General features: G+C 37.7%; 1 protein-coding gene across 4 annotated transcripts in view; it reads right to left on the bottom strand.

Moving 5' to 3' along the window:
- Window positions 1-14740, bottom strand: part of ARMH3 (armadillo like helical domain containing 3) — a 232757-nt gene that overhangs the window by 111588 nt on the left and 106429 nt on the right. For all 4 annotated transcript variants that reach the window (XM_007479128.3, XM_007479127.3, XM_001379099.4 and 1 more), the window contains 3 exons: window positions 8915-8997; window positions 7485-7611; window positions 4104-4179 (listed from right to left, as the gene is read on the bottom strand). In XM_007479128.3, the coding sequence (XP_007479190.1) occupies window positions 4104-4179; window positions 7485-7611; window positions 8915-8997 (286 nt within the window). The remainder of the gene's footprint in view (window positions 1-4103; window positions 4180-7484; window positions 7612-8914; window positions 8998-14740) is intronic.

The following is a 14740-nucleotide window of genomic DNA, read 5'->3' as shown; positions in this document are numbered from 1 at the left end:
GAGTGGTAAGCGCTAGTCAATAAGGATTAAGTGATTTACCCAGTGTTACACAGCTAGAAACTGTCTGAGGCCATATTTGAACCCAGGTACTACCTGGTTCTCTATCCACTGAGCTATCTCACGGCCCACAACTGACTCTTAATTCCAAATCCCCTGGCCTCTTTTCAGTCCTCATCCTTGTTAACCACTCTGCAACATTCTGATGATGCTAACCTTTCTCTCCTCAAAGATGTGCTTTCCTCTACTGAATTTTGTGATAATCTCTTTATTTTTTCTACCGTCAAATACAGCACCTTTAACAAATTCAAGTGCTAAGAGGACAAATTCAAGCTGTCTGTGAGCCCAGGCATTACTGGAGAGAGCTGAGGGGGGAAATGTTTGCTTGGGGAGGCTAGACAGAGAGGTGGGGCATGTAAAAAATGTCCTCTGGTGCTGGGAAGAGGGGGGTATGGAGCAACTCCCCAAGTGCCAGCTCTGCACATATTCTATGTCTTCGCAAATGGGGATCTAGTGAGTCCTTTTCAAGTTTTTTCACTGTTTCAGTTCTCTTTTTGACCTTCTAAGTTTGATGTTCCCCAAGATTCTTTTCCAGGTTCTAGGACCTCTTCTCTTTGTCTATGTTCTCTACCTTTAGTGAACTCATCTGCTCCCATCTTATTTGCCTGAAAATGACATTTGGATAACTAACCTCGTCAAGACCCAGAATACTCCAAGGCATCCAGATGAATAAAAGGCTTATTTCCCAGCCTATGACAACTATGATATGCAGTAGATGGGCATTCATTGATTTATTCTATTAGCAAATATATTTTAGATACATCCTGGAAACAGGCATTAAGCTGGGTCCCGAACTGAACTGGAAGAAACAAGTTGTATTGCATATGGGAATGTAACTCAGTGCTTTCCATGATCTCAGTGCTCCCAACACAAACTACCCATATTTTAAATACTAAATCTCTCCCTATGTATATGGCTGTAAGAAATGCCAATCTCAGAAGAATTAAAATTACAGAGGTCCCAAAATGTAATGGAAAGACAAATGGTGCATACAAACTACATCATATGCCCAAAAAGTGGCTGAAAAGATCTCAACCAGAAAAAAGATGATGAGAAATGGAAGTGTGTTGGTTATGGAGTAAGACCCCCAAAACTTGAACAGCTCAAGAGCTACAAGAAATATTCAAAGACCTAGAATTCCTTCTATGTGTATCAATCTTTTCAGTTCTACTTCCCTAAGGCTTCTCAATTCTCTACCCTCTTTTCTTTTCTCATACTGCTATCATGCAGATTCAGAACTTCTTTGCTGCCACAGGCCCTAAAGAAGTTTCCCTGCCTCGAATTTCTCCCCATTCTGATTATAGCCTTTGTGCATCTGCCAAAATAATTTCCCATGGGTCTTACCATGCCACTTCACTAGTTAAAAACCTTCAGTGGCTCTCTATTGTCTTTTCTGGAATACATAAACTCCTTAGTTTGGCAATTTAAGGCCCCCTATAATGCTACTCCAACTAACTTTTCCACCCCAATTTCACAGTATTTTATATTCCAATCAAATTGTGATACTCCTGAATACAAGATACTGCCTCTCACCTCTGTGCATTTGCACAGAGAGCCTGGTAAGTGAAAATGAACTTCCTTCTCAGAATCCTGCTCTTTCTTTAAGACTGTACATTTTCCACTTATTTTGTAAAGAAGCCTCCCCAATTGAAGGTATATTCCTCCTTTTCAATTTTCCTAGAGCAATTTATATTTTCTTTTGTCACCATCCCATTCTACCACAAACTAAATTTATTTGTTGTTGTTTTTTTAAACCCTTACCTTCCATCTTGTAGTCAATACTGTGTATTGGTTCCAAGGCAGAAGAGTGATAAGGGCTAGGCAATGGGAGTTAAGTGACTTGCCCAGGGTCACACAGCTGGGAAGTGGCTGAGTGCCAGATTTGAACCTAGGACCTCCCATCTCTAGGCCTGGTTCTCAATCCACTGAGCTACCTAGCTGCCCCAACTAAATTTATTTGTGAACATGTCATTTTCCTACTAATAGGAAAAAAGTTTCCTGAAGGCAAGGAGTATGCCATTTTTTATCTTGTATTCATATGTTCTAGGTTCTCAATAATAACTCAAATTTATATAGAACTTTAAGGTTTACAAATTGCTTTTCTTGTAAAAATTCTATGAGGTAAACAGAGTCATTATTACTTCCCTCAGTTTATAGAGAAGGAAACTAAGAGTTAGGGAATGTAAGTTAATTTTCCAGGATTCCAAAACTAATGTGTTGGATCTAGGACTCAAAAACCAGGTTGTTTGACAATAAATGCCTTTTCCAGCATACCAAACTACCTCCCTAAAAACAGAAATAAGAAGTGAACATTAAGTGGTACAGAAGTAAAAGGAGTAAAAAACAAACTATGGTCTCAATTTGGCCATTAACTCACAGTAGACACTTGGGCAGGTGACTTCTAATACTGTGTGGAATTCTGTTTCCTTGTGTGCACAATGCAGACATCTGATTATATCTTTAGGCCTGATTCTAACTCTGATGTTCTCTATTTCTAGGATACCTAAAAATGGTGATGTCATCATTCTATGGAGTACTCAGGCAAATTTAAAATGAGACCAGGGATGTTGACACAGTTATTGCCAAAAATATGGTGGAGATTATAAAGCACTTCTAGAAGAAGACTTTGTCTCATCCCTTCCATGTCATTCAGAAAAATAAGGGATGAAGAATACCTGGGAAGAAGAAGGCCAACAGTCAACCCAGAAACCACAGGGAAGAGCAGCAAAGCAGAATATGAAGAAAGCAAAAAGGGATGTGATCAAGGAAACAGGCCCCACATGGAAAGGAACTGCCAAGAAAGCTTAAATAACAACATGAATAAATAAACACAACTTAAATTATACCCACATGCACCTCTGTGCTCCTGTGCAGAGCCTGGTACTTCCACCAAACACCCACATTTGTCATACTGTTCTTGGGCCACGCGGGGATGTTTGGGAGAAGACAATCTGTAATTCCTGGTTCTTGCAGAAAATAACATTTATCATATGGCCTCACCACAGTATCCGATTTATTTGCTAGGTGCAGATATGCATTTATTTAGTGAGATTTATAAAACTGTGCTCACTGCAAAATGCCCCTAGGGACAGGTAAGGCAGACCAATGCTCAGTGCAATCTTGTTAGCACATCTCAGCCTCTGTTCTACCTCTGACTCCCTCTTCTACCCTTCATATATTGCACTCCTGGCATTTGCTCTCAGATGTTCATGAGCTATGGTAAATTAGGCATTTTGTCTAAAAAGAAAAAAACCCATACAAAGATCCCACCCTATTTCTATGAAAGGCTAGAACATGAAAAACAATTTAAATGTACATTATTATTATTAGTGGAGTGTCTGGTGGAACTAACATCTGGAACTAAATCAAATTACCCATCTGTTAGTTTTGCATCTTTTTCTCAACTTCAATTTTTCAATTGCTTGAAAGAATAATTTAATAACTATTAGGGAACTGAGATGGGCTTGTAGGGAAACTCTTGATCTTGGCCTACCTATCTTCCAAAAAGTGAGCTTTCCCCTCCATTAGCAAATATTTCATTCTGCCATGATTGTTATTTTTTGACCCGTTCTTTGGGTGTTTCATCTGAATTTCCTTAAGACTTCTGTGAAAAACACCCTGAATTTTGGCCCTCTTCTTACCTGTTGCACTAGGAGGTAAATATGACTTGGGCTGAAAGGTTCCATTTGCTTCTGTTTACCACAAATAAAAATAACCATGCAAAAGACATGTCTTCCGGGACCATGAGTCATTCAGTGAAGTCACAAAGGATAACAAAAAAAAAAGGCTTTCAGATAATCTAATGACAGAATTCCCATGCACTAGCAAAAACACTTAAAAAGTGCTAGCAACTCTTTCTTTTACACAGTTGGTAAGAAAGGAAATAGAACAGTATTCTGGAAAATTTCAGTATTCTCATGAAAAACTATTTCTGATCAAGTATGACAATTAACTTCACTCCTAGAAAAATTTAGCCTAGAAACAATAGTATTGTCCACATGCAAATCTAGGGGGACCTAGGCCTGGAACTCACTTACATTCCTTACCTGATATTGACCAATGCATGGGTCACCTTGCTGGCTGCTTCTTTCCACTGGCCTGTGTTGGTTGAAATCCTCAGGACTAAAGGAAGGAGAAAACACAGACTTGTCAAACCCAAAGTTATTTAAAAACAACAACAACAACAAAGAACAGGATTACAATGCTTCCTGAGGTGAAATGCTAAATAATACTTTAAAAATCAAATAAGACATTTTCTTGGAGAGGTCTTTCTTTTTCCTTGAAGTAACCCTCACCAACAATGCCCTGGAATCCTTTTACATAAGTTCATGTGTAGACACTCTAAATCAAGATGATTTCTTCTTGCTCTCTTTAGGATCTCTGGCCTGCTCTGAGTCAGCCATAATTGGTCTATGGCTAAGATAAGGGGAATAATAATAGTAAAGTCAACACACCACATCATGGCTGCTATTTAAAGTTACTTTTCTTCTCAGCCTGCTGCTATTTTCTGTCAAGGCCCTCATTGGCCAGAAAGGATAAACAAGGATGTCTGATATTTCCCCAATTATTTTTCCCAATAATCCATAAAGAAAAAATGAAACAAAGGTAAAATACTTATTGTCCAAAGTGTGTATATAGTTAGAGAGAAGTGCATTCAGTTGGCATACCAAATACACATATCTAAAAAAGATTCTGTAGATGGACAATGAGCAAAATTAAATAGGAGGATAAAGGGGGAAAATGTGAATTGCATCTAGGAAATTATGTGAAAGGATCTATTTTTGATATAGTAGTATTTCTAATTTCTAGCTTTGAATTGAGGCTCAGATCTATCCTTCAAACCTCTTTCATGATTCCTTTGTTCTTAGCAAATTCAAGAAATGCTTTTTACATCTTAAAGATACCTTAAAGTATCTTCTATTACAAGATGATTAGAAAGTAAGGTTCTGGATTCTATCTTGCCTGGTAAATAAGAACCAGCTTAGGCCAGATCTGTCTGCAGGCAGTAAGACAAAGTCCTTGAGTTCTGCATCAGAGTGAATGGAAATGTCACTCTTAACAAGAGAGAAAATGGTCATAGGACTGGGGTGTGTGATTTTCCATCATCAGTCTAGGTCAGACGGTAAGGGGATTTTTTTTTTTTTAAATTCTGGTGGCTGCCAGTAATACTTAAAGAATCAGGGATAGGGTCAAACTTGGTTGATTGGAAGTCAACATGAATCCTAGCAGTTTTTGTCAATGTTAGTACACTGGTAGAGGGGGAACAGAAGTGAGCTGGGAAGAAAGAAAGTGTAGTGGAGAGGGCAGTCCAATGGCTCAGGAAGGAAAATAAAACTCATCTGGCACCTAAATATCTAGTTCCAGCAATACCTCAATTCCAAAAAAAATCAAGCAATTTTGTAAAAAGGAAGATAAGGTGAATTCTTAATATAGCCTCATCAGAGTGAATCTTTTCTAATTTATAAGAAGTCCAGAGAATCCTGCCACTATCCTTTTTTACATCACCAAACCTGGACTTGGGCAGCAACATTTCACCTGGCACAAAGGCATATTTATCCACATAATCAAAGGGATAAATTTCAACAGGTCAGATGGCTTCCTTCCAACCCAACTGTTGGAGCTTAGATAAATGCACTGGTTTACCCACTCAGTTAGTCCTTCAGAGGGGCACTGTATGTTGTCAGCTCTCAACAACCTCTTATCAATTTTGCTTCCCTTACAAATAAGAACATGAAGGACCTTACTAGCTTTCAAGTCCTTTTCCAGGGCTTGAAACAAAATGAATTCCAGTGGAAGTATGACTAGAAATATACACATCAGCTACAACTCAAAAAACCATATAATAGGTAACCTTACCTTCTAACAAAGGTCTTCTTTGCAACCAGTAAATTCCTAGAACTAATCATGTTCCTCCCCACCAATGTGCCCCCCATATCACAATATAAAACTGATAACAATAGAAACCGAATTCTCCATGTAGTCTCCTCCTATCATCCTGTGGAAATTCATTTGTTACCACGAGTAAATTACTTCTTCTAATGTTCTTAGTTCAGTGTTTGGCCCCTTTCCACAGGGAAAATCTTGAACCTCAGGCCTTTCCTCCTCCACATTCCAGCAAGTTTTAGGTTATACATCTCGAGTTTCTTACTGCCATCTGCCTTATGTCCTTAGAATATTGCACATCAAACAACAAGTATCTATGAAGTTCCTACTATGTGCCAGATACTATACGAAGTACTGAGACTATAAATATAATGGGTAAACAAAGCTCTAGAAGCTTACATTCCAACATGAACATAAGTTTTCATTCTCTGTCTCTACTCTTTAAACACTGTTTTGCCAGCCTCACATAACTCCTTTAAAAGCTTTTCTCACAAGTCAATCCTTCTATTAGTCTTTCCTCCTCATTCTCCTGGGACCTGCTCCAGTTTCCTTCTATGTTTTTCCCACATACAAGAATCCTAGACAGAAGGTAGGTTTTTTATATGGAGGGGCTATCCATGTCAGGCTCTGAGCCTTGGCTCCTTCCTTCTTTGAAAGGCCTGAGACACAGGCTCTATTAAATACAAATTAGTATTAACTTGAGCACCAGGTTCTTCATCCAAACCACAGTCTAACTCCCACTGGAAATATGACCTTCATTCAGAAAAAACTTTCAGTCCTTTTGGTTTCAAGGTAAATTTACTACTGAATTGATTTATAATAAATTTGTAAATAAAAATGTTCTCTAGTCTCCTTTGCCTTTGTGAATTAATTCAAATAATTACTTAGACCACACAATGCTCTCTGGAACTCAATACTCTATTATAATTACTAAGACTATACAATGCTCTCAGTCATATAATCATTTTGGAAATGAAATTACCTCTGTTCCCCACCATTAATTTCTGCCTCTCACTTTGTCTCCAAAGAATTGTGGAATGTCAAAGCTGGACAAGATCTTAAAGATCATCTAATCCAAATCTATCATGTTACAGGGGGGGAAACTGAAGTGGTGGAATGACTTGCCTAGGGTCACAAAGCAAACTAAACTATTGGCAGAGTTAGAGCTAGAATTCAAGAGTTCTCACTTCCACTCTCACTCCTTCCAGAGCACAAAGCTGTCTCTAAGTGTTTACTAAATCAGGTCTCCAAATTCATGGTCCTCTCTAGTTTCTTTCACCTTCTCAAAAAGAAAGACATGGGGACCTTAGGGAAGCTCCAGTGACATGAAACAAGAGTAACTGAAAGCTGAAAAGATCATTATAAAGCCTTCACTGCCTACCACAGGGAACAAGGGAAAGAACTTTGTTGCTTTCAGGTTAAGATACAGACAAAAGGAGCGGTTTCCATAATATTCAGTCTCTCGTACATGACAGGGCAGATGCTGATGAAGATGAGGGTATTAAATGAAACAGAGTTGAAAAAAGAGAAGGAAGGCAGCTTACCCATCGAATAGAGATTGTCGAAGCTCTGGTGCATCCGGATAATCTCGTAGTACAACTCATCATAGCTACTGGGGGTGGGCAGGAATGTGTCTCCATAAGTGATAAACATATTAAATAAGTTCACAACCTGGAAGAGAGTCAACACCAACCATTCTGGAGAACAATATGGTTCTATGACCAAAGGGCTACTTAACTCTACATGCTCTTTGACCCAGCAATACCACTATTAGATCTATATCCCAAAGAAATAAAAATGAAATTGAAACATATGTACAAAAATGTCACAACAGCTCTTTTTGTGGTGACAAAGAATTGGAAATTGAGGGGAGGTTTCATCAAATGGCGATGGGCTGAACAAGCTGTGGCATATAATTGTGCCATAAAAAATGAGGGGGATGGTTTCAGAATCACTGGGAAAGACCTATATGAATTAATTTGAAGTGAGCAGAACTCAGAAATCATTGTATACAGTAACAGTAATATTTCAATGAAATCAGATGTGAAAAACCTAGCTTCTCTGATCCATACAATGATCCAAGTGAATTCGAGGGGATTCGTAGAAAAATGCCTCTCTACCTCCAGAGAGGGAACTGATGAATTTGGAGTGCAAACTGAAGCATAATTTTTTCACTTTGTTTATCTTGCCTATTTTTTCCTTTGGCAACATGGATAATATGGAAATATAGCTTGCATGATTTCACGTGTACAAATAATATCCTGTTCCTTGCCTTCTCAGTGGTCGCAGGGTTGGGAGGGGAGGAAAAGAATTTTGACGTTAAAAATGTTTTAAAGACATATTAAAAAATAAATGTGTGTGTGTTGCACACACAAACACACAAAAATATATCTATACACATACATATTATATATGTAAAGATCAAAGAGAATCAACAGCTCTACCCACAGGTATCAGGCCATGAACACTTGGAAGGACACTAGCCTGTGAGATTCATCAGATGGAATAGTGTTGAGAGCTTCCCCTCAATTCAGTCATAGAGAAAGAGTACCATAAATATGCCCCTTGGTCACAAATACAAGTAGATATCACAGTACTATCTTTGTCAGTCAGTCTGCTGGATAAACACTTTGTTACTGATAGCTGTAGCACAAAATCTCTCCCTAGTTAGGCTAGATCATATTTGTTAAGTATAATGGGACCTGCACAACATTTTTTCCTATAAGACAATATTCATGAGGAAAAACTAAAGTTCTGGATTTTAAGGAGTTAGGGAAGAGGGATGGAAAGGGTAGAAGGAAAGGAATAAGGGTCTCAGGGACAAGACCATTTAAAGGGAAAGTTAAAAAGTCATGATACCCTGGTGGTTTAGTCCCCAGATTTCTGTCCCAAATCAGGTCCTCTCTGGTTATAGGGAAGAAAACTGAAAGGAGAGAAGATATAAAAAGAAGAGATAGGCTTTCTCATTACTCACCATAAGAGCCAATGTGAAAATATTATGTTTTGCCAAGAGCACAGTTTCATTGGACATAAGGAACTTCAGCAAGTTGATCAAAGCTAAAGGAATAAAAACAAGTTTCAACTATTGAGTTGATCTGTAATAAATTTATAAGCATAAATGCTCTCCAGGCTCCTTTTGCCCTTGTGAAAACAAGCTACTTATATACAGTCAATGAAGTTCATTGAAAGCAGGCTAGCTGCAAATTTCCAGATCGGGGGAATGAGCTGAGCCTGAGTGATTGTTCTTGCTGCCAAGGACTCTAAGGAAGGCAGCAAATAAGACACTTCACAGAAAGCATTGACCCTCCCTAGCATATGTTGGCTGAGTTACCATAGAAGATTCTTTTTAAAAATCTACTTCTTTTTGCTGCTTCTTAAACAGCAATTAGGCTTAGAAAATTGACTACAAAACTGACATCTTGGTGTTCCAAATTTACTCCCACTTGGTGATTTCCCCATCAAATTTGCTCAATTTACAAGTCAAAATGAGGATTATTTTTTTCTGCCTGCCAGAATCTTAACCTACTCCAAGATTCAACCATGTTCTCTGTTTGCAACTTCACTATTTGACATTACAAGTTATATAGATTTTACTGTCCACCAGCTGTTCAAGGAACAGGACAATCAGCAGCTGGACTGCTGTACTCTGAAAAGGAGGAATGGGCCAGTGAAGGATGAATTTTATCTAGATGACACTTCAAATATTATCCTGATGTCTCTCCTGACCATACTCATGTTTACCAAAAAGGTCTGCTCTCTACCAAGCAAATGAAGGGATTGCTAAATAAAACAAGCAATTTCAGTAAAGAAATTGAATGCTTCATCCCCAGGCTCTAAAGGCACAGGCTCTAAAGGCAGTTTTAAAGGCATTTTGGCAAATAAATCTTAAGGATAAAAGAGGTCCTCAATAGCTGTCTTGTCCTCTATGACCCAGGACATCTGTCTCTGAAAAGAAACCTGCTCCATCCCCATCTGGAACAGTTCCCCTGAACCCTGCCCCCATTTGAAGGCAAGCTGCAGGGGAGGGATTTGGCAGATGCAGGCAACCAGAAGCCTCATTCTTTTGTCTTCTAATGCTACGAGAAAATAAGCCTGTTACCTTCCCAGGAATAGTGAGAAAGAAAAGGAAGGAAACAACAGGCTCACTTTCTCTTTCCTATAAAACTTTAGGTGCAGTGCCACTCACTAGGAGAGATGACACATTTACCCTACCCTTGACTGGAAAGCATTGGGAAAATGGAATGTACGTTTTAGTATGGAAGAGCAGGGGGACATTGTAATGAATAGGTATAAGCCTCCTGGATGTCTGGTCTCTACCATTTTGACTAAGCCCAGATGTAGTTAGAGAATGGGAAGAGAAGAGATGAAAGCAGAATGACTCTGCTCAAACTGTTTGTCACTTATGTCATCCTCTCATAGGAACAGAAGGCTAATAAAGTTGAAAGAGGTAACTGGACCCTCTACTGAATCCATCCAACATAGAGTCTCAAACTCCAGATGCCCTCTGAGCCCCTGTGACCAGAAAGTATTCTTTTTGCTGCTGGCTCATTATATTTGAAATAATTGTGAAGAGGCTAGCAGAAAATCCACCATGGAAAAATGCCTAGGATCACTATGACACTGCTGCCAGGTGCAAGGGAAGAGATGGAACAGGAGAAAGGGAGAGAGTAGATGAAAAAATAAAAATTCAGCTCTAAACCTTCTTCTTTAAAGTACCTTCTAACTAGGTTTAAGGAGCTTCAGTTCTGTCCCTCAACTCATCATAAACCTTGCCAATGACTAATAAGCCACCTGGTACATGGACTCGGGGAACTCACAAGGGGAGATAGAAGAGAGGGGGCGGGCAATGTATATAGGAATGCCACAGAATGTAACAGATGAATACAGAGGAGCTTTCCCACACAACCATTCAATAGGGGCTCTTCATCCTATGCACATGCAGTGCAGAGGTGCAGGCTCAGCATTAGTAATCTGTATTTAAGGCCTGGGAAACCTGAAGAAAATGAAAGAAGGGTGGAGAAAGGCAAAAGGCAAAGGGAATGATTTATTGCTGCTGAGTTGGAGCAAAGCTAGTCATGTTCTCTGGGATTTCAGAGTCTATGATGACAAAGTGGTGAATAGGAAAGAAAAGAGAAGGAGCAATGCTGGCACAGGCTGCAAAGTAGCACAGTTCTGGGCTGCCACAAACACCAAGGAAACCAAACAGCTTTCAAAAAAAAAAAAGTAGTACATTTCTGAAAGGCTGGAGAAGCAGCAACATGGGCAATGTGCTTACTGGAGTCATAAGGCCATTCAGGCAGAACCTAAGCCAATATTGTCCCAATATTGTCTTGAGGCAGCTAGGTCATGCAATAAAGCACTAGGCCTGGAAGGCCATGAGGACCTGAGTTCAAATCCAACCTTAGATACTTGTACAGGTCCCTGCACAGACATTGCTGGCCTCCTAGATGAGGCAGCACACATCTGCCCCCTTCATGCCCCAGTTATCTCACCCTATCCTCTTTCAATGACTCCAAAACCCAAACTGCTGCAGCTCAGCTACCTGGAACATCACTATTCAATTCAATATACATTTAACTGCCTACTGTATTCAAATATTATGTTCAAATTATTATTATATTCAAATACCTGGAGATGCAAAGGTGAAAAAGTATACAGTTCCTACTCTCAAAGAACATGCAGTCTATTGACAAAAGGATAAGACATAAAAGCAAAAGAGTATGATACAAGGAAAGTGATAGTCTAGACAAAGACTGTATAGGAAATATGATAGAAATCTAGCAGTACCAGATTTCAAACTATACTACAAAGCAGGACCCATTAAAACTATTACATTCTGGTTGATCAGTAGAATGAATTAGGTTTCCTATGATTCAGGAACAATCCAACATAGCATTATAGAGTTTGATAAACCCAAGGATTCTAATGAGTAAAGAGACTTATTAGTGGACCAAAACTGCTGGGAAAGCTGAAAAGTAGTCTACCTGAAATTTGGTTTAGATCAATTTCTCATGTAATATGTCACACCATAAGTTCCATATAGATAGAAAACTTAGGACTAATAGGCTATAACATAAAAAAATTAGAAAATCAGGGGGAAGATACCTTTCTCAAATAAGTAGTTATTGAACAGACAGACAGAAAAACAGGTGATAAAAGAGATAATTTTGATTATATAAAATTGTAAAGCTTTTGAACAAAATCAATGCAATTGGAATTTGAATGAAAATAGTTCTCTAATAAATATCTTATATCCAATATATACAGAGAAATGGCATAGATATATAAGAAAGTGAAGCATTTAACAGCTGATATGAAGTTCTCAAAATATGACGGGTAGATAATCAACAACCATATGAAAAAATGTTCCAAATCATTAACTATAAGAGAAATGTAAATCAAAACAACTATGAGATTCTACCTCACACCATCATATACTGGGAAAAAAAGATAAAAATAATAAAAATAACAATTGTCAGAATTGCTGTGGGAAGACAAGTTCCAGATACACTGATTGCCTCCAAACAAAGTGACATTTGGGCTGAGTTTAAAAGCTTTGGTCAGAATCTGACAGGTAAAGAGGGGAAGAGGGTATTTCAAATATAAGGAATAACATAAGCAAAGACATAGAGATGCAGGAACAATTACCATGTGTGGTGCACAGAAATGAAATTCAGTTTGGTTGGGTCTTTGAGTACATAAAGTAGAATAATAGAAGTTTAGAAAATAGGGTTGCACCAATATAGCCAAATTAAAAGGGAAGCAAGAAATAGGGGTCGAGGGGACAGGACTTTACATCAAGTTTCTCTGATAAAGTCTCATTTCTCAAATAAAAGGGATCTGAGAGCCAAATTCATAAAAATAAGTACCATTCCAAAATTAATAAATAGACAAAAGATATGAACAAGTAATTTTAGAAGAAGAAATCAAAGCTATCCAGTCATAAGAAAAAGATGTTCTAAATGACTACAGATTAGAGAAACACAAATTAAAATAACTCTGAGGCACTACCTCACACCCATAAGATTAGTTAACATGACAGAAAAAGAAAATGACAACTATTGGAGGGGATGGGGAAAAACAGGGACACTAATGTACTGTTGGTAGAATTGCTGTTTCATCTATTATAGAAAACTATTTGGAACTATGTCCAAAGGATTATTAAGCTGTATATAATACCCTTTGGCCCAACAATATCACTATTAGGCTTATATCCCAAAGAGAAGAGAAAAAGGAAAAGGATACCTCTGAACAAAAATATTCATAGCAGTTCTTTCTGTGGGGACAAAGATTTGGAAATTATGGGGATGTCCATCAACTGAGGAATGGCTGAATGAATTGTGGAATATGATTGTGATGGAATACTATAATGCTATAAGAAATGATAAGGGAAAGAATTTCAGGAAAAAACATATGAAATTATATAAAATTAAGTAAGCAGAACCATATCATTATACACAGTAAAAAACAATATTGTAACAATGTAAAATTATACCTCTGAAAGATTTAGCTACTCTTATCAAGTAATCCAAGAAAATTCTAGAAATTTCATGACGAAAAATGCTATTTACCTTCAGAAAGAGAACCAATGAACTCTGAGAGCAAACAGATAATTTTTTAAACTTTATTTTTCTTGGTTTTGCAACATGGCTAATAAAGAAATATATTTTGCATAATTTCACATGTATAATTGATATTATATTACTTTTCTTCTCAATGGGTGTGGGAGTAGATGCAGGAAGGAAAAGAATTTAGAATTCAAAACTTTTAAATGAATACTTAAAATATATATATGGATGAATAAAAAAGAAAAATTCTATTTTAAATCTTCAATAAATTTTACTTCACTACTGTAATTCTAAGCATGAGATACAATATGAGAATATGAATTCAGAAACTGAATCATATCAATCTTCAAATCCTTACTGTATATGAATGAAACCAGAAGAGAGAAAGAAGTTTCAGCCTAATGGAAGGACGATTCTAGGTTGGTTAGAGCAGAAGTCAAAAGGCAACAAGAAACATTCAATCACTTCACTTAGGATAAAGTATTTGCAAAAAGGCCATTATGAAAATGATGGCACATAGAGCTATTACAAAGGATGAAGAGATGGTGAAATTATTATTTTTTTAATTCTAAAAGACCCTCCAGATTAAATCACCAGATATTTTTATACTTGGTGATTTCAATACAACTGAAAACAGGTGAAGATGGTGAAAAACAAACTGGAAAACATGGATCAGGAATAAAAAAGTATAAAAACCAAAGACTATGAACTAAATAAAAACCTCATGAATACTTCTTAAAAGATATTTGTTCAGGGGGCAGCTGGGTAGCTCAGTGGATTAAAAGCCAGGCCTAGAGATGGGAGGTCCTTGGTTCAAATCTGACCTCAGACATTTCCCAGCTGTGTGACCCTGGGCAAGTCACTTAACCCTCATTGCTGAGCCCTTGCCACTCTTCTGCCTTGGAACCAATACACAGTATTGATTCCAAGACGGACAGTAAGGGTTTAAAAAAAAAAAGAAAAATATATTTGTTCAAATGATACATGTATAACCCAGTGGAATTGCTTGTCAGCTCTGGGAGGGGGGAGGAAAGAGGGATGGGAAAAATCATGAATCATGTTACCATGGAAAAATATTCTAAATACATAAATAAATTCCTAAAAATAAATAAATAAAAGATATTTGTTCAGAAGGTGATGGACATGGTGAACAATTAAAAATATCACAAAAAAGGAAAGATCTTAATTGACAGGGAATGGCTCATTACTGATGTGGGAGTCATTTTTGGCTT

The sequence above is a fragment of the Monodelphis domestica genome, chromosome 1, assembly GCF_027887165.1.
Source record: "Monodelphis domestica isolate mMonDom1 chromosome 1, mMonDom1.pri, whole genome shotgun sequence".
NCBI classification, from domain to species: domain Eukaryota; kingdom Metazoa; phylum Chordata; class Mammalia; order Didelphimorphia; family Didelphidae; genus Monodelphis; species Monodelphis domestica.
This window is presented reverse-complemented; position numbering and strand designations above follow the sequence as displayed.